The sequence below is a fragment of the Marmota marmota genome, unplaced genomic scaffold (genome assembly GCF_001458135.2).
Source record: "Marmota marmota marmota unplaced genomic scaffold, marMar, whole genome shotgun sequence".
NCBI classification, from domain to species: domain Eukaryota; kingdom Metazoa; phylum Chordata; class Mammalia; order Rodentia; family Sciuridae; genus Marmota; species Marmota marmota.
This window is the reverse complement of record NW_025999897.1, coordinates 120,653-147,778: the sequence shown is the minus strand read 5'-3', so window position 1 is coordinate 147,778 and position 27,126 is coordinate 120,653. Positions and strand designations below refer to the sequence as shown.

The following is a 27,126-nucleotide window of genomic DNA, read 5'->3' as shown; positions in this document are numbered from 1 at the left end:
CCCCCCCAAGATTAGTTGTTTGGCTTTTTCTTTCCTTTAAAGCTGCTTTTGCAGTGGTGACTTCAGTTCTGAAAGACACTCCTAATAATGGAATGATAGGGCAATGGAGCATTCTCTTACTTTCTACCACCCTTATACCTGATGGGGCAGAGAAACCAAGGGAAATAATAGCTTTTGATTCCAATTGCATTATAACTTGGCAAATTAAAATGAAGTCAAGCTTTTATAATACTTGAATTCTTGTTCTTCAAAAAGGGAGAAATAAGTAAGTTGAACAAACAGATAGCTGAATATTCCTGGAAAAAATAAGTATATGAACACTCCAAAGGGGTTAGAAGACAAGTTTGTAAGAGCCCTGCCTACATATTGAACTGTGCTGACTTGAATTGGTTTATATAAGTGATGGCTGAAGTTTAGAAAATTTATTTTTAATTATACAAATATTCTGGTTGTAAAGAATTAACCTGCATTTTCTTTGCTTTTTTGTCAATCTAAGATTATACATTCCTTCCCACTCAGTGCTCAGACTTCAACAAAGCAGCTGCTTTCAGGAGCCTGAACCAGGAGGGACTGAATAAAAGCACAATTACTCTAGAAGGGATAGAGAATGAAAAATATCCCCATCTCTACTAAAATAATTAACCCAACTTCATCAAGAAGCCCCAGGACAATGACAAGCATCTGAATAAATTGAGCCTTAGTACTCACTGAAACGAAAGTAAAGCAGAGGCCAGCACCCCTTTGTGCTAACTGTTCTGTGTCAAGCCGAGGTTTTGCTAGCATCACTGACATGAGGGTTGGCAGAGCAGATTGTTCCTCTGGTGCCTCCTTTGCAGCACTGCCATCTAAACCATAGAGGGGCTGCTCTACTCGCCGCTGGAAAACATTAAAGAAAATGCATAACATAGATGAGAAAGAAAATCTGATAGTGCCAAATTATTCAATACGTTAAAATATAGTTAGAAAATATAAGATGAATGAATTAAAAGAAAACAAACTTCTCAGGAAAACAATTATAGCAAGGATAACAACATTATCACTGGGTTATTACCTATCTATAAACCTGACTTAATATCTTACTCAAATTTTGTTCAATGACATTTTAAAGGTTCTATGTTTATATAACTCTGAACTTGGAGATTACTTTGTAGAGATTGATAAATGAACTTCATAATACTCTATCCTATACAAGGTATGTTATTTCCATCCTGTAGGTAAATAAAGAATTAAGACAACCGTCCCATGACTTTATAAACCGGACTTACTTCACTCTTCTCTTTTCTATACCTTACATGCATTCTCTTTTCTATACCCCTTACATGCAAAAAAATCTAAAATACATGCAAACAAAACAACCATAATACACTAAAATAATAATAAATCACAATTATGGTTTATTCCAGAAATATAAGAATGGTTAAATAAAAGAAAATCTACTAATGTAATCCATTACAATGTTAGGGGAAGAAAATTATGATTTTCCCTTTGGATGTCAAAAAGATTTGCATATTTTTGGTCAACTTTTAAAAAACCAAGGTACCCAATTTTAATACCCGAAAGAGTACTTTTTCAAAAATCAGTAGAAAATGTAATTAATGATGCTACACTAGAGACCCCTTTAACTAAAATTAGGAGCCAGGCAGGGGTGACACATTAATTCATTCAACATTGTTACAGAAGTTTTAGCCAAGATAATGATGAGGAATAAAATTGGGAGAATAGTCAAAAGTGTCATTTTTGGATGATATAAATATTCACAAAGAAAACCAAGCAAATCAACTGAAAAACTGCTACAATAAACAAGCAAGTTCAGTAAGATGGCCGCACACAAAATAAGTGTACAAAACCTAGTAGACTCCCCCAGATACCAACAATAATTAATTATAATCAGAGCATATAATGGAAGAAAAAGCAGATTCAAAATAGTGAAAAAATTGGTCTGGGAGATGGGGTGCACACCTGTAATCCCAGCAATCTGAGAGGATGAGGCAGGAAGACTGCAACTTTAAGGCTAGCCTCAGCAAGCTAGCAAGGTCTAAGCAACTTAGCCTCAAAAGAAAAAAAGGAAAGACTGGGGAGGTGACTCAGTGGTTAAATGCCCCTAGTACCTAAAAAGGAAAAGAAACAAAAAAAGGGCTGGGGATACAACTCAGTGGTAGAGTGCTTGCCTGGCATGCATGAGGCCCTGAATTTGCATGTAAATAAACAAAATAAGTAAATAAATTTTAAAGATAAATAAAATAGCAGGAAAAAAATCTATAAAAATACTAAAACAAGTTATACATGGAGTATAATTTCCCACAAGAATGGGAAGTTATACTCCATGTATGCATAATATGTCAAAAATACATTATACTGTCAAGTGTAGCTAAAAAGAACAAATAAAAACTTTGAAAAAAGAAATTAAAAAAGCAAAAGCAATTATTTAAAACAAAAAATAAAAAAGAAATATGAAGGACAGCCAAGCGCACATAATATCACATGCCTGTAATCCCAGCGACTCAAGAGGTTGAGGCCAGCCTGGGCAATGTAGCAAGACCCTGTCTCAAAATGAAAAATAAAAAAGGGATGGGGATGTAGTTCAGTGGTAGAGCATTATAAGGTTCAATACTCAATCCTGGGGTGAGGGGAGGAGGAGGAAGAAATATGAAGAATACATGTGAAGAAGACTACATAGCTTTACAGATGAATATAAAAGATTATGTAAATTAAATGGTGATTTCATGTTCTGGAATTCAAATTGTCTAGATAGCAAATTTCACCAAAAACCAATATTTACAGGGTTTATTTATTTTGTTTTGGGCCTTTCAAAGAGGAAGAGTTATGGTAGAATAGTGGTCATATAAGTTCACTTTTCATGTTTGTTCTGGTGGAATTTAACAAATTAATTTTGAGATTCACTTGAAAAAATGGTGAAAATTAGCCACATAATTTTTGATAAAGAATACCAGGGACACTTGACTAGATATCAAAACATACTATAAAGTTACATTAAGTATAAGAACAGACAGACTGACCAGTGGCACAGAAAAGAGAATTCAGAAACAGATTCATATACTATGGATATGTTATTTGTGACTAGAGTACATTTCACATTATTGGGTATTTATTAAAAAGATGATGGGATATTTGTAAAGTATTAAGAAAAAAGGGTAAAGTAGATTCCTACCTTATATGTAAAATTCATAAATGTTAAGTATCAACATAAAATTCCTAAATGTTAAGTATCAACATAAATTTATAAGACAAGATTACAAATAGGCAAAAAAATATTTATGATATAAATGATGAATTAGCAACAACCCCCTCTCCTCACGCCGTACTGGGGATCAAGCCCAGGACCTTGACATGCTAGGGAAATGATCTACCACTGAGCTTATCAATCTTAATAACATGCTTCTATTCATCATTAAGAAAAAAAAAAATTCCAATAGAGAAACAGGAAAAGGACCTAAACAAGAATTAAAAGAAAAATAGAAAAAGCCATTCCACATATGGAAACGTATTTAATATCACTAGTGAAGAAATGCAGTTAAAATAAGGTATTTTTGTCATTGGCAGACATTATAATGACAAAATCAGTATTAGTGTATGCAGAAATTGGTAATCTTAAACTGCAATAACCTTCTAGCAATTTACATGGTGACTTTTTAAAATAACATACTTGGGAATTGCAATCAAAGAAATTTACCTGAAGAAAAAAAGATGCATAAAGTATGTACAAAGACATTCTTTACAACACTATTTATAGAATACACAGATGTTTACAGGATATTGGTTAAATAAAATAACACAATGAAAATGAGGAAAATTATAATGTAAACATACATGTACACATCCAGAAAAGGTCTAGAAACACTTTGCCTCACTGGACTCTTCTTTAGAAACCGTTCTTTTGGAAGGTGCCTTCTATTACACCACTTTGAAATAAGAATTGCCAAATTTTTATAGTCTACCTATACTTCATCAGGAAAAGCTATTTAACATTTTCACTGTAGGCAATAAAAGTAAAACAAGCCAATCACATGATTCTGACAAAGGAGTTTAGTTTTTCAATCTACAAATAAAGTCCTCTTCAAGATTAACGTTTCCACTATACCAAAAGTAACAGCCTAAATTCAGGTTCCAGAATACTTATGATACCCATTTATCACAGTGTACGCTCACTACTTAGGTAAATGTATATATCTCTGAAGCCATGATACTAAAATAAATCATTCTGCCATATATTCAATGAATGTCTGCTAAAGTCTAAAAAATGTTAAAAATTTTCTGTAAATATAGGCAGGCTAAGATGTCTAAACCAATTTTCTTTTCGAAAGCAACTATAAAGAGAGGATAAAATATTTTGAAAGGACATTAAAAGCACTTAAGATTTGACAAAATATAAGGAATCTGCCAGGGAAACAAATCTAAGGAAAATTAGGAACAGAAGACAAGTAAAAAATCACCAAAGTCATATGTGGCCCTAAAGGCACCTGCAAATATTGAATTTCCATGTCTAGGGCACTGTGGTGTCCAGCAGACAGGTCTATCAACAAGAAACCCTTTCCAGTTCAAGCTGGGTGGGTCTCCAATACAGCTGGACTGCACTCTCAGTAAAAGGGTAAACCAGAGGAAAATTTCTGCCACCCTGGAGGTGGGCAAGAAGTTGCCTTGACAGTGCAGGGGTCCGGAGTTCCCCTGAAAAATGCTAAGATAATACAAATCAATATTTCTTAATGGTTGAGACAAAAAAGAAAATAAACCAATCAAACAAAATACAAGCCATAAATTCAGTAAAGTAGTATTAGAGAGGTAAAAATCTCTAAGCACTAGAAAGATGCCAATAAAAATTCTCCCTGTGAACCCACACTCATCCTAGACTTTGAAGAAACTGCACAAATAATTTTTCAAGAACAATGAGGAGCACACTGCTAGAAAACAAAACACAAAAGAAACAAAGTCATAAGCAATAACTAAGCAAAGCAAGAAATAGCAGGAATGGATTCATAAATAATTTACATACCAGAATTATCTGACAGAGATTATAAAATAGCCACCTGTACAAGATTTAGAAAAAATAAAGAGGGTGACACAGGGCATGGTGGTGCATGCCTGTAATCCCAGCAACTTAACTCCAGCAGAAGGATCACAAATTCAAGGTCAGCATTGGCATCTCAGGAAGATGTGTCTTTTTTTTTTTTTTTTGTGGTGTTGGGGATTGAACCCAGGGCCTTGCGGGTTCAATCAACTGAGGTCATACCAACTGAGCTACAGCTCCAGCCCTCAAATTTTTAAAAAATTAAAAGGGCTAGGGATGTAGCACAGTGGTATACTTCTAGCTGCAATCCCCAGTACTACAAATATAAATAAATACAGGTATAATTTTTTAGGGGTGGGGGATGGTTAATGGGGATTGAACTCAGGGGCACCTGCCCAATGAGCCCATCCTCAGCCCTATTTTGTATTTTATTTAGAAACAGGGTCTCACTGAGTTGCTTAACACCTCGCTTTTGCTGAGGTTGGCTTTGAACTCGCAATCCTCCCATCTCAGCTTCCTCAGCTGCTGGGATAGATATAAATAAATACAGGTCAATGGTAGAGTACTTGCTTAGCATGCATGGAGCACTGAATTCAATCCTCAGCACCAAAATAAATAAATAGATAGATAGATAGATAGCTTAAAGCTATCTGTGGGGACTATTTCTTAAAAAGCTACAACAAAGGCTGGGGTTGTGGCTCAGTGGTGGAGTAATTGCCTCACACATGTGAGCACTGTGTTCAATCCTCAGCATCACATTAAAAAAATAAATAAATAAACAAAATAAAGTTATTTTTAAAAAAAAGCAACAAGGGGCTAGGGCTGTAGCTCAGTGGCAGAGGGCTTGCCTCACACATGTGAGGTACTGGGTTCAATCTGTCTACAACTACAAAATATTGGGGGGAAAAAAAAAGCAACAACAAAAATTGAGAAACAAATGGGGTTAACAGCAAATTAGAGTGAAAACCCAGATAATTTTGGTGCTGAAAGGCAAAAGTATCCAAATAGAGACAAAAAGAATATAAAAAAATGAAGTTAAGAGGCATGAGGCGTGGTGATAAAATAGATGGTCTGACATATGGTTTGCTGAGAGGAGGAAAAAAGGAATGGGGCAGAAATGATTTATGAAGAGATAATGGCTAATTATATCTGGAAATGGTAAAACACAACAACCTACAGATTCTAAAAGCCCAACAAATCACAAGCAAAAGAAAAAAAAACCTTCCAAAAATCAGGGAAAAATAAAGTTATTTCAACAAACAAAAACCTAGAGTTAAATCCTAGCAGACATATATTAAAGGAATACTTCAGGCAAAAAAGAAAGTGACTTGAAATAGAAGGTATAAGATGCAATAAGAAAATATCCCCTCTCCTCCAAAAAAGTAAATATATAGATAAATCTAAATGAATAGGGAGAGCATAAAACAATAATGTTTTATGAGATGTTTTATTATTTGTATTTTTGGTTTTTTGGTGGTCCTCAGGATTGAACCCAGAGGCACTCTACCACTGAGCTATATTTCTAGGCTTTTTATTCTTTCTTTCTTTCTTTCTATCTATCTATCTATCTATTTGAGACAGGGTCTGCCAAGTTGCTAATGCTGGCTCTGAACTTGTGATCCTCTTACTTCAGTTTCCCAAGCCATTGGGATTACAGGTGTGTACCACCATGCTTGACTTATGACTTTTTAAAATACAAAATAAAAAACATCCCCTGCCCCCAACTAAGTCAGTAGAAGGGTAAATAAGTTAGTGCTCCAAGATCAGCATTTGACACTTGGGAAGAAGGTAATATTGGCATATTTAATATGCATGTTGGAATTTCTGAGAGAAACACCAAAGAGGACCTAGCTGCTATTAGAAGAAGAAAACATGAAATGATTACACAATGACAACAAAAAAATCTATCTAAATGAAAATAAAACATGAAAGAAAAAAGAAGATAAAAGAGGCAAGACAAGCAGAAAACATACTAAAAGGCAACATATTTAATAAACCCAGTATAATGATGTTTATTAAATGTAAATAGAATAAAAGTTAAAAGAAAAATTTTAGGTTGTATAATTTGCCAGAAAACATATTAGCAAAAAGTCAAAAGTATAAGAATGAAAGGTGTAGAGCCATATGCAGTGGCATGTATCTGTAATCCCAGCAACTCAGGCGGCAGAGACAAGAGGATCACAAGTTTGAAGCCAGATTAGGCGATTTAGCAAGACTCTGTCTCAATATAAAAAATAAAAAGAGCAGGGGATATAGTTCAGTGGTAGAGCACCCTTCTGTACTGCTAAAGCAAAATGAGGAGGAAAGAAAAAACAGCAAAAAAAAAAAAAAAAAAAAAGACCCTACTCTCATGAAATTATCATTCTAGTCAGAGAAGATTAAAAACAAATTATAGAGTTAAAAACTGAAATAAATTATTAAATAAAACGTTATTTTAAAAAATACCACTAATCAATGGCAATGATCTCCAATAAACACAATATGAATAAATCTCACACGAGTAAAAAGAAGCCAGACATAAAAGTTTACAAAAAGTATAAAAACAGGGGGTAAAAAAGTTATGCTAGACAGCAGTGATATCTGGTGACAGAGAGGGGGTTAAAAAATTGAAGGGAACACAGTGGACTTCTACAGAGCTGGTAATAGTTTTGTTTTTTATGCTGGTACAGTTTGTGAAAACTCACTGAACTACAGACTTAACACTGGGTATGTGTACTCTTCTATAAGTATAAACGTGAATCATTAAAAAATGTTAAGTATATATCAAAATTTATGTGTGTGTATGCATTTGGGTATAGGGGGGAAGAAATTAAGAATTAAACTAAAAAACAAGATTCAAGGACTAGAAACAGAGTGACAAAATTAAAGAACTGCAATTTTGGAGAAGCTGGACAGCGAAGACCATTCTGCTAAGGTCTTTTGTTTTCCCCTTTTTAAAAATTTTTGAGGCAGGCCTTGCTAAGTTTCTGAGGCTGGATCTGAACTTGGTGATCGTCCTGCTTTAACCTCCCAAGTTGCTAGGACTAAAGGAGTGCACCACCCCTCCTCTCTAACGTCGTTTTTGAGCAACAAAATGTTGAAGTGATTGTTGGTATAGGGAAAAGAATGTTTTGAATGAGTGAATAACAAGACAAAGATCATGAAGCAAAAAAGCACTTCACAGTGTTGGAGGAGGCCAGTGTGGCTGTCACTGCATGGGTGACAGGGGGGATGATCACACAGGGGCTGTTAAGCCACAGTGTCGGAAGCAAATGAACAGTTCTAAACAGAGGAATGGCAGAGTGATCCTTAAATGCTCTCTCCTTTTTAAATTTATTTCAGTTGTAAATGGACCTTTATTTTTATTTATTTATATGTGGTGCTAAGAATCAAACCCAGGGCCTCACACACGCTAGGCAAGTGCTCTACCCCTGAGCTACAACCCCAGCCCCTGAGACTTTTCTTAACAATCACTCAGGCACATGTGAGACAAGGGGAAAAAATAGGGAGACTATGCTGGACACTAAGGCAGAGATCCAAAAGATCAGAAAAGTGTTGGAATCTAATATGTTTTAAAGGAAAAACAGGGTTTTCTGGTGGATTATATTTAGGGAACGAGTTATAATCTGAATAACTGGATGAAAAACACTGCCCATTTACCAGGATAGGTTAGATTATAGGAAGAGCAGTTTGTTGTTTTGGTATGAAGGGTTCCATTTTAGACATGTAGAAGTTCAAGTTGTGTGTTAGATACATACTTGTAAATGTCAAATGGGGAGTTGGATACATAATTATCAGAACCCATGTGAAGGATGCGCAAGTTCATTCATCCCAAAAGTCATATATAAATACTGGTGCAAGAGATACCTTACTACAATATCTAGCTCAGGTATTATCAACCTTGGCACTATTGACATTTTGGATCAGGTAATTCTTGCTGTAGGGAGGTTGTCTTAATAGAATGTTTACTAACATCCTTGGCCTCTGCCCGGTGTTGATTCAAATAGTATGTCAGATGTGAAGTAGGAGCACATGAAAGTTCTTTTCCTGATTGTTTCTATTTTCTCAGTAAAATAAAAAAGCAAGAGCATCAGTTTAAAGTTTGGAGGTTTGCAGGACAAAATTTTCATTGAGGAAAGGGAACTAACTAGAAATACAGCAGGACTAGCAGGCAACTAGAGGCACACCTGAGGTTAGTGGTCATGAACATAAAGTGAGATCAATCAACTTGAGTGAGTGTTGTTTTTCTTCAGCCACAGTGACCTGCTTAATTAAAGGCAGGCAAGGTAAAGGTAGAGAATTAGATTTAATTATGGCTGGTTTTTTTCCAGGCAAATATGATGAAGAAAGAGTAAAGGAATTAAGTAGTATACACAAATCATTGACTATAATAATGAAGGACAGAATATAAGTGGGATGATAAAGAGCTTCTCCGTGCAATGGAGAAAGGAAATTAAGGTTTGGTTCCTATTTCAATATCTTATATATGCTTAGATTTGCATATGATGAAGTCCAGTCATATTCATAAAGCTAGCAGAAAATGCCTACAGATCATTAAATACATCTCTTTTGTCTTTAGGTACAAACTTAAGTGGCATATGATGGATGGTCACAATATAAAAATCAAAAAAGAATTTCAGGAAGAAAAAAGTAATGGACAACATTCAGAAATGCAACAAAACATATCTCCCAAATATAATCTGCAATCTCATTTAATATTTTTAAACTTTAATTGGTTTAAAACCTAAGGAAAAAGAGACACCAGCCTCCTCAAGAGTTATCTAAGAACCTATCCAAATAGCTCTACATATCAAACATTTCTAACATTTAAAAAATATGGTAAGGATGAAAAAAAATCCTAACAAAAAAATCCTAAGTTGTCATTTTAACTTATGTTTTCATAAGTATGTTAACAATTACAATCATCCTGATGCCATGTTTTAATGAGCTAGTAGAAGGGAAGGAAGTGCATTTTAAAATGCTTTAAAAAATACAAAAATCTAAATCACTTAAGAAAAGAGCAGTATTATCCAACTCTATTAAGGAAAAGAAAAACAACCTTCCTAAACAAGCAGATCTAGGATGAAAACTTACAATTTCAGCAACCCCAATCCCAAAGATCCCACCTAAGGCAACACCTACAGCATTATGGACAGAGTGCTCTTGAGTACAGAGGTCTTGATTAGTATCAACAAATTATTCAAAGACACTGGAGCAAATTAACACAGAATCCTACTCTGGCTAGTTCAGGAATATCAACCTCACCACTACTGACATTTGTATCAATAGTAATAGCGGCTGTACTAACTTCACAGGATGTTTACCAGTCTCTGCCCAGTAGACAATCAAAATGACACCAGATATTGACAAATATTCCCTAAGGGGCATTAACTGCCCGAAACTGAAAATCACTTAATGATGTACAATGTTTTTAAGACCTTGGGATCTCACTTAAAGTCTGGGCAAAAACCTATCTCAAATCTGTATGGCATTAGCTTTTCTACCACTGAGTGAGCCCTGGAGGTAATTCAAATACTAGGACCTGAAACAAACTTTAAAAGAAAAAAAGAAAAAATTAGAACATGTGAGTATAGCAAGGATAAAAAGCTCATGTTTGGACTGGAATCACTTCCTTGACAGATAAATGAGCTATACAGGTTTAGAGGCAATTTATTATACTGAGAGAATAGGACCAGCTCTTGAACAAAGTTAATTTACTGGTACTGACATGAATCTAAGTCTGATTCATAGGCAACAGCATGAAGTTCTCTCCCTGATGCCTAATTCCCCATGGGTAATTAATGGAAAAAAAAAAAAAACTGCTGAGTGTTCCTGGGCTTCTGGTCTCCTATAACAGGTGTCAAATTTCTCCAGGTGAATGCTTACCGGTAAGGGATTGGATAAGGAATGTTGCGGTGAGGATCGTGCAACTGGTGGAACACTTCTGCCAGGGCTGGTTCCTGGCCCGCTTCCCCCAGCAAACTGGCCAACAGGGAAAAATGGATATGAATAATTCAAAACAGTACTATGCTTCAGATAGGAGAGTAAAAGATTAAAACACAAACAGGTGTTAATTATACATGGCCCCCTTAAGTCAATACATCTTATTCTAGAGAGAAAATGCCACATAAGCCAAACTCCACTATCTTTTCAACTAGATTTTTTAAGAAAGAGAGCTCCTACAGAAATGACTAGAAAGCTGAAAGTGTATGTGGTTTTGAAAAGACATGAGAGAAGAATGTATTCCCTTCTTATCTCAAAATACACAAAGCAGAAAAACAGTGGTGCAGTGGGTGTTAGTCTTTAATACCACTAAGGATGGGCCATGTTCCACTGGACTAAGGGAAGAGGACAAAAGAAGAGTCCAAGTCATTCCACCTTAATCTTTGAAAGACACAAAACCTAGTCTGGTCAGAAGGAAAGAAAAATCACCTTATATGTGAATTCTTATATCATCACAGATAAGACACATAATAATAATTTTTAAAAAAACCTTAAATTTACGAAGTCAGCATCAATTTCCTCTTATTGAGAAATGGGGCAGCATTAGGTTGATGAAGACGGGGAGAAAGAGGGTGGGGAAGTCATAGCAAAGGCAAAATAATTGCTTTCTAATGCTGTAAATGAACACAAGGACTTTGGTTTTCATAAAAATCACTGCAGAATTTTTTTCCCAAAAAAGTAAACTTACCTCAAAGTAATCACTAATTTTATGTCCCCTAGGAGTGCCTTTCCCTGAAAATGAAACCAAAGTAAGTACAGTTTTTCCAATGCATATGTAAACCATCATTCACCAAAATGCATTATGTATTCAGTAACCGCAAACACTGCTACCATCAACTTTATTTTATCAAATGAACCAAAATACCTGTACTCTAAGAACAGACTGTTCACTCCATACAATAAGTAACTGAACAAGGAGTGCAGGAAAGAATTTTTCACAGCTTGTTTTCCATTAAGATGCAATAATCTTCCTTTTATAAATACTAACAAAATGTGCCATAATTGGGAAATAAAACAAAACTTCATCTTTAATCCACATCCCAATTTAAGAAAACAGAGGTTCAAACAAACTTATCACAACTACAGAGTTGATTCTATTTCACACAGAACTACATAATATTGTTATGTTGGAAGAATTTTCCTTCTTAGAGTTACAATGAATTATCTATATTTATAAAGCTAAGAATAATGCAAGAAGAGACTGTCACTCCTTAGAAAGAGAGGGGGGAAATAGCCAAACTATCTACTCTTTCTTTAATTATATAAAATATATGGCACTAAACTATCACGTTTATAAATTTATTCCAGTCTCCAACGTGCAACTAAACTAAGTAATTGGCATGGAAGAATAGCAATAAAATGAAATCACTTATGGCTACCTCTATTAACAAATCATTGATTTAATGTAAGAAATAGTTAAAACTATAATGTCACCTCCTCTCTACACAATGCATGTTAGGTCTGAAGAAAATCCTGCAGTGAGAAGATCGTTAAAGTACAACAGAGCAAACAAGAATCCCCAAAGAACTGAAGGTTTTGTCAGGTGTATATCAAATGACAAGCATATAATAAACAGCCTGATATTCTCTTAAGATACACAAACCTTCTTTGATTGGAATCCTTGGATATAAACTAATTATTTACTGTAAAATTCTTAAGTACATAAGAATTCAGAATTTTCATTGGTGTGAAAGTATTACTACCTTGGCTAGTTTCATATGGTTCAGCTTTTCTTTTCCGATTTCGCTGGTCATTCTGCTTTTTTTCAGGAGTCTGTTAAATACCATATAAGTCAAAATTAGCATTTTGGTAAATTTTTCACATTAGAAAAAATGAGAATATCACACATATAATAGAAATAGAACTGTCACAGACAATCCTCAAACAGCATCCTATCCTTAGAACAGAGGAAAAGAAAAAGTACAGGGTATAGATCCAAATCCTCTAAGCAACTTTTGGCAAAATGCTTAAAATGTCAGATCTTTAATTTATTCACCTGTAGATAAGAGTAGCTAAAAAGCTTAAATAAGATATTCTGTAAAAAGATCTGCATAATCGATAAACTGACTACAATTTATTGAAAGTTTTATCATGGTACAAAGTAGGTCCTTGCTGGCTTTGACTTACATTTATATCCATGAGACTAGGTTATGCGCCTAACTTTAAAATCCCTTCAAATTCAATTACTAGCCTGATGTGGTAGCACATACATATAAAGCCAGCAACTTCTGGGGCTGAGGAAAGAAGATCACAAGTTCAAGGCCAACCTTGGCAACTTCGTGAGATCCTGCCTCAAATTAAAAAAAAAAAAAAAAAAAAAAATAGCTGGGCCTGGTGGCAAAAGCCTGTAATCCCAGGGACTGCAGAAGTTGAGGTAGGAGTACTATAAATTCAAAGCCAGCCTCAGCCATTTAGCAAGGCCCTAAGCAATTTAGTGAGACAGACCCTGACTCAAAATAAAAAGTAAAAAGGCCTAGGGATATGGCTCAATGATCAGGTACCCCTTGGTTCAAAACCTGGTACAATAAAATATAATAGGCTAGGGATGGAACTCAGTGGTAGAGCACCCCTGGATTCTATCCGCAGTACTGCAAGGATAATTAGAAAATTCTATTACTAAAGTCAGCCAGTGACCAACTTACTCTGTTGAATTGCTGGCAAGTGTTAATATCCAGGTTAGGCTACATAAGCCACAACTTCAAATTTCTGCCCTTTATTGATGGTAATCATAATAAAACAAACAAAAAACAAAACAAGGCACGTACTTGATTACAGTAATAAAAACCCATCAGGGTAGGGTTGGGGTTGTGGCTCAGTGGTAGAGCGCTTGCCTAGCATGTGTGAGAGGCACTGGATTGGAGCCTCAGCACCACATAAAAAATAAATATAAAGGTATTACAAACAACAACAACAAAAAAAACCCTCCTTCACGGTAACATCATAGTTGCAAATAGCAATCAACCCAAAGGGGAGCCATTCACACACACTACCACAGAGCCACTGGAGTTACATAGTGCTATCTTTTAACCAAGACTAAAAATGTAAGAATACAAAAATTCTTGCACTGAATAGATTCTTACCTCTACTTCTTTATCACTCAAGGACCCCACGCTGCATAAGCTCTGGTTGGAAGACTCACTATTGAGTGGCCCCTGGAAAGAAAAAATGTTTAAAAGAATCAAAAGAAATTTTAATTTAAGATGATAGCAAAACTAAGGAAGAAGACTACTGATTTTGATGTCCAAGACAAGTGACAAAAGCCAGGAGTTGACTGTAACACCTCCAGAAAAATTTGAAAAGAACTCAGCTATAATACTGAGCCTTCTATGTTAAATTCCTCAGTTCTACTATTTTCATTTGCTTTACAAACTCTGTACTCATATAGAGTACATGTTCTGAAGTTATTCATTAAGAAAAATAATCATGGGAAATCAATTCCCCCAGCCTCTTGTCTCACAAGATAGTATCTGAAAGTTGCAACATTAAATATTATGCTAAGAATTCTTTGAGGGGTGGTCAGAGACCATAACAAATGAAGTTTTTCTAAGACATCCCTTACAGAGGCATGAATGCAAACTAAAAAACCAAAGTTATAGGAGACCAACTTGCATAAAACAGCATGAGCTCCACTGGACTGCTCCTCAGTGAAACTCATGAAAATTATAAAAAGATAAGCATTTAACAAGTGTTGTGGCACACATCGATAATCCCAGCTACTATAAAGGCTGAGGCAGGAGGATCCTGAGTTTGAGGTCAATCTCAGCAATTTCGGGAAGACTCTGTCTCAAAGTAAAATAAAAGGGTTGGGGATGTAGTTCAGTGGTACACCACTCCTGGGTTTGACCCCAGTACCACAAAAAAATGAAGGAGAGAGGGAAGGAGGGAAGAAAAAAGAAGGAAGAAAGAAGGGAGGACAAAAAAGAGGAGGAAGAAGAAAGGAAAATATTTTAATAGTGCTGTGAAAAATCATTCGGAAAAATAAAAGTCTGTGGTATCTGAATCAACTCTACTGCCTAAATCTCAATTTGGCTCCAGACTATTGCAGCCAAAAACACAGCCTAAAGACTTCAGGGTTTATCAATCTGAGACCCCTCTTGCTGATACCGTTCCAAACAAGTGCCATCAAAGGCAGAGGACTCCCTTCTGCTCAACCCCTACTTGAAGGGCAGAGGCTCTACTATAGATACTGCAGAGAATATTGGGTAACCAAGAGCCCTTTCACTCAGCTCAGGAGACAGTGGTTCCATAACAAAAGGAAATCGAAAGGACCTCAGGACTCTAATACCATCCAGCCACCCCACCCCTGGTACTCAGCTCCTAGGGCTGAGATATCAATCACAGAAAAGCTTATGATTATCCCCATCCATACATCCAGAAGCTTGGTTCAGATAAATTGAGCCTAAGGGATGAAGCAGGAACACACAGTATACAAAGGACTTGACTTCATTTGCAATAAAGCATGGACAAATTTAATTTCTAAGGGTATTCTCAAGAACACACCCTGTAATCCCAGCTACAAGAAGAAACCCAAGTACAAGGCCAGCTTGGGCAACAAAGCAAGACCCCATACCAAAAAAAAAAAAAAAAGGAGAAAAGAGAAAAGAATAGTGGAAGAAGAACTGAAGGTGTGTATGTAGCTCAGTGATAGGACATTACATGTTTACTGTAAGGTCCTTGGTTCAAGCCCCAGCACCACACACACACACACACACACACACACACAAAAGGAACAGCAGAGGTTGTGATAAAAGACAACTACAAGAAGATTCATGGATGTAATAAAAATCTAGACTGTAGGCTGAATAGTTTGTTACAAAGAACCAGGGCATAAGACAGCTGGGAGGAGTTCTGCTGGGGACAGAGAAAACAACTAAGAAGACCTCTGAAATTCAGAGCCATACTTTGATTGCATTCAATTAGGGGGGAATTTATGGCCAGGACATTGTTGAAAACAATGGAACACTAATCAACAAATGTTAATATGGAGGGTACTATCTGGACAAGTAAAGAAGAGAACCATACCAGTACTTTGGTCATTGCAGGATGATGATGACTATGGGCCTACAGAAAGGCATGCCTCCCTGAGGAACATCAGAGGCTTAATACTAGGGGATAAGGATGGAGAAGTATTAGCAGACCCTCTAGTCTACTAAATAACCCTCTAGTCACTCCCGGCTCCTCCAGCAAAACCACAGTAACAACTCAGGGGGTAGGAAAGTAATCTGTACCAAGAGTTGCTACCAAAAAAAAAAAGAGAGAGAGAGAAAAAAAAAAAAGAGTTGCTACAATACATTATCTAAAACAAAGTTTCCAACAACAAAAGAAATCATAAAGCAACAAAAAAATGATCCATACACACCCCACCAAAAAAAAAAAAAATCAGACAAAGGAAACCATCATTAAAGAAATAAAGAAAGGGCTGGGGATATAGCTCAGTTGGTAGAGTGCCTGCCCTCTATGCACAAGGCCCTGGGTCAATCCCCAGCACCACAAAACAAAGAAATAAAGGAAGGTACGAGTGAACAGATGTTATAAAAAAATAACTGAATGGGAATTCCCGAGTTTAAAGAAAAATAACTGAAATTAAGGGGGGGGGAATCACGAGAGGCTCAATAGTAGAACTGAACCAATAGAAGGGCCAGTGGTGTAGCCCTATGGTAGGACATTAGGTCATGTACTTATTATTATTTCAATTCCCCAGGACCAAATACAAAGGTGGGGGGCTAGAATGGAGAAAAATAAACTGAGCATCAGAAAAATATGTAAAACTGTCAAAGAGGGGTGAGAAAGGAACTCTTCAAAAATTTATTGAAAAATAATAATCAGGTGCAGTGGCAAATGCCTGGCTGAGACAAAAGGATCAAGAGTTCAAAGCCAGCCTCATCAAAGGCAAGGCATTAAGCAACGCAGTGAGACCCTGTCTCTAAATAAAATACAAAACAGAGTTGGAGGTGTGGCTCAGTGGTTGAGTGCCCCTGAATTCAATCCTCTACCTGCCCTGCCCCCCCACACACACCCTAAAAAAAGAAAAAGAAAAAGAACAACCTACACAAATAGGAACCTCAACAAACATCAAGTAATATGAACACATAGAGATCTGTAAATAGATGGATCACAGAAAAAATGCTCAAAGGCAAAGACAAGGAGAAACTCTTGAAAACAGAAAAACAACATAACATACAGCAACCCAGTTAAGAATAACACCTGACTTCTAAGCAAAAACAATGGAGTTCAGAAGACAGTGGAATAAAATACTAAAAATACTCAAAGAAAAAAAATGCCAACCAAGAAACCTATCTCTTAAAAACTAAGGCAAGAGAGCTGGGGATGTAGCTTATTGGCACAGCATTTGCCTGTCACGTGTGAGGCTCTGGGTTCAATCATCAGCACCATTTAAAAAATAAACAAATTAAAGGCATGCTGTCCATCTATAACTACAATAACAAAAAAACCCAACCAAACAAACAAAAACCAACACAAAGGCAAGCTGGGTACAGTGGTGCACTCCTGTAATCCCAGCAGCCTGGAAGTCTGAGGCAAGAGAATCACAACCTGGAGGCCAGCCTGCACAACTTAGTAAGGCCCTGCCTTAAACTAAATAATTAAAAAGGGCTAAGAATGTAGTTCAGTGGTAAATGCCCTTAGGTTCAATCAATTCCCATGCACCACCCCACCCCAACACACAAAGGGCAAAATGATTGCTTTCCCCATACATATAGGCATAGATATACACTCAAAAAGGATCAAAAATGCAAGGGCTAGAATTATAAACTTCTTAGAAAAAGACATAAAGGTAAATTTTTATGAATTTGGATTGGGCAAAAGATCCTTAGATATGACACAAAAGGCAACAACAAAAATAAATAAATAAATTGGATCTTTGGAAAACAAAGCTTTTTTTGCTTCAAAAAACACTATCAATAAAAAGAAAAAACAATCTAAAAAACGGGAGAAAATATTTGCAAACCTCATGATAAGGAACTTCTATGCAGTTTAATAAGTCTTACAATTTATTAAAAAAAGAAAGAATTCAACTGAAAACACGGACAAAGAACCTGAACAGATATTTTTCTAAAGACAATACACAAATGGACAATAAGCACATGAAAAGATGTTCAATAACATCAACCATCAGGGAAATGTACAGCAAAATAACAAGGACCTTCCATTTCAATTGCACTAGAATGGCTAGAATCAAAAAGACAAGAAATGTTGGCAAGAATATGGGGAAAATCGGGGCTGGGCTTGTGGCAGTGGTAGAGCACTTGCCTGGCATGCGTGAGGTACTGGGTTCTATCCCCAGCACCACATAAACAAATTAAATAAACAAAATAAACGTATTATGTCCATCTACAACTAAAAAAAAAAAAAGAATATGGGAAAAATCAGGGGGCTGGAGTTGTAGCTCAGTGGTGCAGTGTAAGGCACTGGGTTCGATCCTTAGCACCACATAAAAATAAAATAAGAGGCATTGTGTCCATATACAACTTAAAAAAATATTTTTAAAAATATGGGAAAATTAGAACCCTCATATAATGCTGCTGGGAATGTAAAATGGTATGGTACAGCTACTTTCAAAAACAGGCAGTTAGTTCCTCAAACAGTAAGAGAGAGATACAAAATTTCATTCCTAATTATTGCTCCAGAGAAATGAAAACATGCACACAAAAATGTGGACACAGGCCAGGTGCGGTGGCACACACCTGTAATCCCTGTGGCTCAGGAGGCTGAGGCAGGAGGATTGAGAGTTCAAAGACAGCCTCAGGGGCTGGGAGCTCAGTGGTAGAGCACTTGCCTAGCCAAGTGTGAGGAACTGGGTTCAATTCTCAGCACCACATATAAATGAATAAAATAAAAATAAAGCTCCATCAACATCTTAGAAAAAAAGCCAGCCTCAGCAGAAGTGAGGCACTGAGCAACGCAGTGAGACACTGTCTCTAAATAAAAAACAAAATAGGGCTGGGGGTGTGGCTCAGTGGTCAAGAGTCCCTGAGTTCAATCCCCAGTACCACCACCACCACCACCACCCCCGCCCCAAAATGTGAACACAAGGCATAGTGGCACATGCCTATAATCCCAGCTTCTAAGGAAGCTAAGGCAAGACGATCCCAAGTTTAAGGCCAGCCTCAATTCAGCAAAACTCTATCTTAAAATAAAAAATTAAAAAAGGATGGTGTAGTCGTTCAATGGTAAAACATTCCTGAGTTCAATCCCCAGTACCATGAAAAGAAAATGAGGACAGAAATGTATACAGCAGAATTATTCACAAAAGCTACAAGGTTGAAGTAATCCCAATGTCTGTCAACTACAAAGCAGATAGGCAGAATACATATGGTCACATATGTAGCATTATTCAACCATAAAAACAAATTCGGTAGTGATATATGCTACCATATGGAGGAACCTTGAAAATATTTGCTAAAGCAAAAAAAATAAATAAATAAAGTATTGGATCTTCTTTCTATTTACCTACCTACCACTGAGTCACATCACCAGCCTTTATTTTATTGTGAGACAGGGTCTCACTAAATTACTTAGGACCTCACTAAATTGCTGAGACTGGCATTGAACTTGAGATTCTCCTGACTCAGCCTTTCATTGCTGGGATTGTAGGCATGCATAACGGCGGCTCCCAGGAAACTAGATCTTATTTTGTGGAGTGGAGTGGGGAGGCGGATTGAACTCAGGGGCACTCGACCACTGAGCCACATCCCCAGGCCTATTTTTAATTTACCTCGCCATTGCTGAGGCAAGTTGGATCTTTTAAAATTAAAGCTTTTCTGATTCAAAGAACAATGTAAAGTAAAAGGCAACAACAACAAATATAAACCACATATCACATGACTTCATTCCTAATAAAATCCAGAATAGGGAAACCTAGGACACACAAAAAAATAAATTAGTGGTTGCTTAGGGCTGAGCACAACAGTGAAGGAAGATAGAAGTATAACTAAAAGTTATGAAATTTCTTTTGAAGGTGATGAAAATGATATGATATAAAACTGTGTTTTATGGTTGTACTTATCTGTAAATATATTAAAAACCACTGAATTGTATATTTTAAAAGGTTGAATTGTAGTATGTAATTTGAATTATATCTCAATAAAGCTGTTAAAAAAATAAAGTCACTAGGTTTAGGACTAGAAATAACTGCATTCCTCTTAGAGTATATTAAGTATTTCTTTCACTGTGTCTTTAAAGCACTATTTTTAAACTATAATTAGTACACTATACCAGGGAACTGCACAGTGAGATACTTGTGAAACTGCAAAGAAAAATAATAAAGTGAATCTGGAGAAGTAAAATCATACCATGCATTCCCAGTGGCAAGAATCAACAAGATTTACTCCTATAATTCCTATAGCGCTCAATAATACAACTGAGTGAAGAAAACAAGCTTTATTTACATAAGAATTCTACAGTAATTTAAATTGAATATTTCTATGTCCAAGTTTTTTAAACACTTGGTTCATTAATTATCTTTAACATAGCCCTTGTGAAGCATTTTCCCCCTTGGACAATAATAAAACTGTATTTTAACTATCCACTTTAAAATCAAATATCCCTTATTTTCAAAAAGAAATGGCAGAGTGAAGAAAACAGATAAAAAGACTGAAGATTCTACTTTTTAACAGCAATTACTACTAATAAAAAAAAAACAACTGTATACAGCAGTGCACACTGTAGTATTTGAAATGCAATGTTAAGAGGTACGAGTAGAATCACTGGGTATGCGTGTCTACCCAAAAGTGAAAAAAGCTAATTATTTAATCCTCCTTTTCCCATCTTCTTATGAGATAGATTCCTATATTATTATTTAATCATTAGATTAAATTTAATTAGCAAGAACAAATAAGATATATTCCGGTTCTAAAGTTTCAAAACTGTCTCTCATTAAAAGGGAGATTGAACTAAAATTAAAGGCAGCTAAGAATTCACATTAAATTCAATATAAGGACCTTAATTTGGTCTAAAACCAAAACAAAATAGGAGTATGGGGATGTAGCTCAGTGGAAGTGGGTTTGCCTAGCATGAATGAGTTCCTGGGTTGGATCCTTAGCATTGAGGGGGAAAACAAGTAAAATCAAACAATAATTACAAAGAATTACTGGGAGCAAAGCAAATATAGCAAAAAGTAGTATGGACTATATGTTAAACATTATTATTTACATCAATATTAAGAATGTACCAAAGGCAAGAAAATAAATCAAGTTCTTTTTTAGACTGGCCTATTATCAGGTCTTGAATCGTAAATTCTTCTTTTGCTACATCTCCTTTATTAATGTGCTTTGTGAGTTTTCACATTCAGCTTTGGGAGAGTCCTCCTCATTTCAGAAGTTAAAGAATAGGCCTTAAGGGATAGTTTCATGGTGGTCTATGTCAGTTCCCTATAACATTCAGCATTTTCCAAACAAATTTATACATTAGTGTTTTTTTTGCCTAGATTTTCCATCCAAGATTAGTTCAATTTCTTGCAGATGGCTATATAGACCCAATACAAAACAAATGGCTCAATTCTGTCTAGCCCTTAGAATGATGAGCTGTTGACTAATCCAAGTCCCAGGCAGGCTTGTCTTTTCCCACTTCTACAGTTCCAATTCAGAACTATGGCCTTAATTACCATTCCCAAGTGTGAATGAAACCCCAAGGCACAAAAGCCTGCAGGCTGTCAAGGTTTAACTATCATTTATCATTGTGACATCTTCAGATATTAAAAACAATATAACTAGCACTCAATTTTTTCTATTTTTATGGTGCTGCTAGTATGCAGAAATTATATAATTTTTAGATTTATTATTTAGCCAATTGTTTTACTAATTGTTCTTTTTTCTAATCATTTGTTTCTTCCTTTAGATTTATTGTCTACATCTAAAATATAAAATTTGTTAATAATGTTTATAATGTTTCTACCTTCCTTTCCACAATTTGTCTTGTTTCACATTTTACTGTACATACTGTACAATAAATACAATAGTAATTGTCTTCGAGAACAATGTTTTATTATTCATCTTTAAAAACTGATCTAATTAGTTATACTATTATTCATTTCCATGGTAACTCCTCTAGTGTTTTCCCATTAAAAAATATGTGAGGCAGGCTGGGGTTTTGGCTTAGCAGCAGAGCGTTTGCCTAGCACATGCGAAGCCGTGGGTTCAATCCTCAGCACCAATAAATAAATAAATAAATAAATAAATAATGAAAGTATTGTGTCCAAAAACTAAAAAATAAATATTTATAGAGAGAAAAAAAAAAAAAAAAACTGTAAGGCTGGGCCAGTGGCGCACGCCTATAATCCCAGCCGCTGGGAAGGCTGAGGCAGGAGAATAGCGAGTTCAAAGCCAGCCTCAGCAACTCTGAGACCCTGTCTCTAAATAAAATACAAATAGAGCTGAGGATGTGGCTCAGTGGTCAAGTACCCCTGAGTTCAATCCCTGGTACAAAAAAATAAAAAAATAACTATATGAAACCGGGCATGGTAGCTCATGCCTATAATCCCAGTAAATGGAAAGGCTGAGTCAGGAGGATCATAAATTCAAGGCCAGATTCAGATAGTTAGCAAATCCCTGAGCAACTTAGTGAGACCCTGTCAAAATAAAAAATTAAAAGGCTTGGGGATGTAGTTCAGTGGTAAAGCATCCCTGGATTTGGTCCCCACTGTCAAAAACAAAACCAAAAAAGACAACTATATGAAGATGCTAAATAGACAAAACACTTTTAAAAAAACCCCTAAGTTCAAGGTATAATACTTCTTATTACAAAGATGGGCATGGTGCCGTACAACTATAGACCCAGCTACTGGAGGCTGTGTCAGGAAGATAATTTGAGCCTTAAGAGGAATTCAAAAAAAACCAGCCTAGGCAACATAGTTGGAGTTATCAAAATTGTAATGCTGGCATAAAGATAGACACACAAACCAATGGAAAAGACACAGAAATAAACCTTCACATAAATGATCAAATGATTTTTCAACAAGGTGCCAATGGGGAAGAAGAGTCTCTTCCCAAATGGTGCTGGGGAAATTGGATACCCATACGCAATTAAAAGAAGTTGGACCTTGGGGCTGGGGTTGTAGCTCAGGGGTAGAATGCTTCCCTAGCATGTGTGAGGCACTAGATTCGATCCTCAGCACCACATAAAAATAAATAAAATAAAGGTATCTTGTCCATCTACAACTAAAAAAAAATTAAAAAGTTGGACCTTTACCTTGTATCATATGTAAAAATCAACACAGATCAAAAAAGACATGAATATAAGAGGTAAAACGACAAAGTTCTTAGAAGAAAATATAAGGAAATGGTTACATAACATTGGATCTGGCAATAATTTCTTGGATAGAAAACCAAAAGTATAGATAACTAAAATATAGAGGTGTTTTTTGTCCAAAGGACACAAACAATAGAGTAAAAAAGGAATCCACAGAGTGGGAGAAAATATTTCCAATCATTTATCTTGTCAAAAGCTAATATTTCAAATGCATAATAAAATGTTATCCAGTTAATCATGCCCAATTGCAAATGGGCAAAGGAACTGAACAGGCTTTCTCCAAAGAAGATACACAAATAGCCAATAAGCACATGAAAAGATGGCCAACATAACTAATTACTAGGGAAATGTAACTCAAAGCTACAATGAGACTATCTTACATCCATTTGGAGGGCTACTACCAAAAAAAAAAAGACCCCCAAAGCAGAAAATAACAAATACTGAAGATGGAACCCAGGTGCAATTTAGTGGAAATGGAAAATGGTGCAGCCACTATAGAAAACAGTATGGCAATTTCACAAAAATAAAATTACCATATGGTACCCCAATGCCACTTCTAAGTACAAACCTAAAACAACTAAAAGCAGGGTCTTGAAGAAATATTCTCCCAGCAGCAGTATTCACAATAACCAAAAAAGTAAATGCAACTCAAATAGGCACTGATGGATGAATGAATAAATAAAATGGGCATATTGTTGCTTTTAAGATTAGAAAGTAGAGATGGGTATTGAGTTTATTCAAATACATTTTTAGAAGTTATTGTTTATAAGGAAAAGGTTACATAACATTGGATCTGGCAATAATTTCAGTGGCACACGCCTGGAATCTCAGTGACTCTGAAGACTGAGGCAAAAGGATCTGCAAATTTGAGGCCAGGCTCAACAACTGAGTGAGGTTCTAAGGCAACTTGGGGCTCTTTTGTTTCTTATTCTGAGACAGGATCTTGCTAGGGTGCCCAGGCTTGCCTCAAAACTGTGATCCTCCTGCCTCAGCCTGCCCCTCCAAGTAGCTGGGATTATAGACATGGGCAACCATGCCCAGCTTGTTCAACTGACTTCTGACAAAGTCAGAAAAGCAATGCAATAATTATGTAATTATATAAATCGAAAATAAAAGTCACCAGGTATGGTGGGGGGACGGCGAATACCTATAATCCCAGCAATTTGGGAGGCTGAGGCAGGAGGATTGCAAGTTAGAGGCCAACCTGAGCAACTAAGTGAGAGCTTGTGTCAAAATAAAATAAAAAGGGTTGGGGATGTAACTTAGGGGCAGAGTGCTTAACTAGCATGCACAAGACCCTGGGTTTAATCCCTTGTAGTGGGGTGGGGAGGGAGGTAATTACAGTAAAATGGGTCATTAGGTTGGGCCCTAATCCAACAGGACTGGTGTCCTCATAAGAACTGAATTATCAAGACGGGGGCGCAGCAGCAATAGAGGGAGGGAGGGAGAGAGAGAGAGAAAGACACACACACACACACACACACACAGAGACAACAAAGTTATATCACACAAATGCTTACAAAGATCACATAAGGAGGGCTGGGGATATAGCTCAGTTGGTAGAGTGATTGTCTCACACGCACAAAGCCCTGGGTTCAATTCCCAGCACCACAAATTAAAAAAAAAAAGATCACATAAGGATACAAGAAGACAGCCACCAACAAACCAGGGAAAGAGGCCTTAGAGGAAACCAAACCTGCTGGCACCTTTATCTTGGACTTGTAGCCTCCAGAATTGTGAAAAAACAAATTTCTGTTATTCAAGTCACCCAGTCTGTGGTATCTGTTAGGACAGCCCTAGCAGACTAGTGCCCAATCTTATGAAGAAGCTGCTATTATTACTCAGGTGAGGGAACTATAAAAGAAATTAATTCACCCAAGCTCACACAGCCTTCACAAAGCAAAAAAACTAGGATCTGAACCAGGGAGATCTGGTTCAAAATATGTACTCCTAACCATTCAGCTATACTGACTTAGTCTCTATGGGCTGCTACAATAGAATACCTAAGAATGGAGAGTGCAAGGTCGGCTGGAGAGTGGTGGCTGGCTGGAGGTGTGATAGACATTCAGGCTTTGATTGCAAGATGATGTCTTGAACTGCTTTTCTCTGGAGGGAAGGAACTCTATCCTCACATGATTGAGGGTGGAGGGCAAAAAAGGACTAACAAATAGCAAAATAGCATAACAAGGTCAAAGTCCCTCCATCAAGCCCTGTTACAAAGACACCTAATTCCATTTATAAGGGGAGGAGTACTCTTGATACAATCACCTCTTCAAGGCCTCACCTCTCAATATTATCATACTAGCAACACCTGAATTTGGAGGGGACACATTCAAACCATAGCACCAACTCTAGATTTGCTAATGAATTCTTAAACACCAAACTTATCTGGCACTCCTAGTATGAACTACTTGAAATATAGTCAAGAAATCATTTCCTGTGGTCATTTGCTAGATTTACAACTGAGTGACATCCCCAGTCTTTGTTTTTTTTTTTTTTTTTTTAAAGATAGTCTCACTAAATCATGGAGGGTCTCACTTGTTGCTAAAGCTGGCCTTGAACTTGGTGACCCTCTTGCCTTTTCAAAATGACAGCTGTGGGTCACTATACATGGCTAAAATCTTTATTTTAATTTAAACATCTATACATTGATAAATGAGACTGTTGTATTGTCTGTGTGTGTTCATCAGATTTTGCAATCAGAGTTGTTTACTTCAATGTCATCCTTTGGTGAGAGAACTATTTATTTCTTAAAAGATTAGGAGGGTCGAACAGTAACTAGGGGGAATAGTGGAAACAGTTTTATAATTTATTTTTACTTTTATAATAGTTTATAATTTCCTCAATTTTTCCTTGGCTATAGGAGCCTGTTCTGATTTTTTTTAATGTTTATTTTTTAGTTGTACACAATACATTTATTTTGTTTATTTATTTTTATGTGGTGCTGAGGATCGAACCCAGGACCTCACACATCTAGGCAAGCGCTCTACCGCTGAGCCACAACCCCAGCCCTAATTTTTAATGTCTTATTATTCCTATTATCTTTGAACAAATTATTTACCTCATTGAGACTTTCACGGAACATATAACTAATAGCATCAAATTCTAATATTTTCTCTTTGTTGATCCTCACATCCTTTTGTTCTCATTTACTCTTCTTCATTTTTCCTAATTTCCTTTCATTTTTCTAATTTTCCAACTCTGAACTGATCTCCTATTCTTCTGTTTTGCAATGTATTTATTTCTTATTGTATCTTTATTTTTACTTCCTCTTTTTATTTTTCCAAAAACTTTTTCTCTTGGTGTGTATCAGGAATTGAACCCAGGAGTACTTAACAACTGAACCACATCCTCAGCTCTTTTTATTTTTTTTATTTTAAGACAGGGTGTCAGTAACATGCTAAGGCCCTCTCTAAGTTGCTAAAGCTGGCTTTGAACCTGCGATCCTCCTGCCTCAGCCTCCCAAGCTGCAGGGGTTATAAGCATGAAGTACTGCGCCTGATCTAAAACCTTAAATTGTATGGCAAATTCATATTCTTGTATGTTCTCTGTTAACATTACGTAAGTTTAATTATACAACTCTTTATCTTATATGCTAAGTAAAATATTCTCCACATTTGATATGCAATAGCTAAATACACACACGCACACGCACACACACACACATATATATGTACTAGATATATAGAACATTTTTTATATAACAGCTACATTTGATATAGAATAGCTGGATAAACGATCTGACTCATTGGGAAGGGAAACTGTCACCTGCAATCTCAGCACAAAACAATTGCTAGTAAATTTCTAACTTAATATGATAAATTAAGACTTCTCCATGAAAGTCCCATTTTCTATGA

The 27,126-nt window shown here is 36.2% G+C and overlaps 1 protein-coding gene across 7 annotated transcripts in view; it reads right to left on the bottom strand.

Annotated features, from left to right (window-relative positions):
* Positions 1–27,126, bottom strand: part of Tlk2 (tousled like kinase 2) — a 109,752-nt gene that overhangs the window by 59,134 nt on the left and 23,492 nt on the right. For 6 of the 7 annotated variants that reach the window (XM_015504783.2, XM_015504784.2, XM_048798112.1 and 3 more), the window contains exons 3-7: positions 14,086–14,157; positions 12,709–12,778; positions 11,694–11,737; positions 10,889–10,984; positions 709–876 (exon numbers count right to left, since the gene is read on the bottom strand). In XM_015504783.2, coding sequence (XP_015360269.1) covers positions 709–876; positions 10,889–10,984; positions 11,694–11,737; positions 12,709–12,778; positions 14,086–14,157 — 450 coding nt within the window. The remainder of the gene's footprint in view (positions 1–708; positions 877–10,888; positions 10,985–11,693; positions 11,738–12,708; positions 12,779–14,085; positions 14,158–27,126) is intronic. The other variant, XM_048798113.1, reaches the window with a different exon arrangement.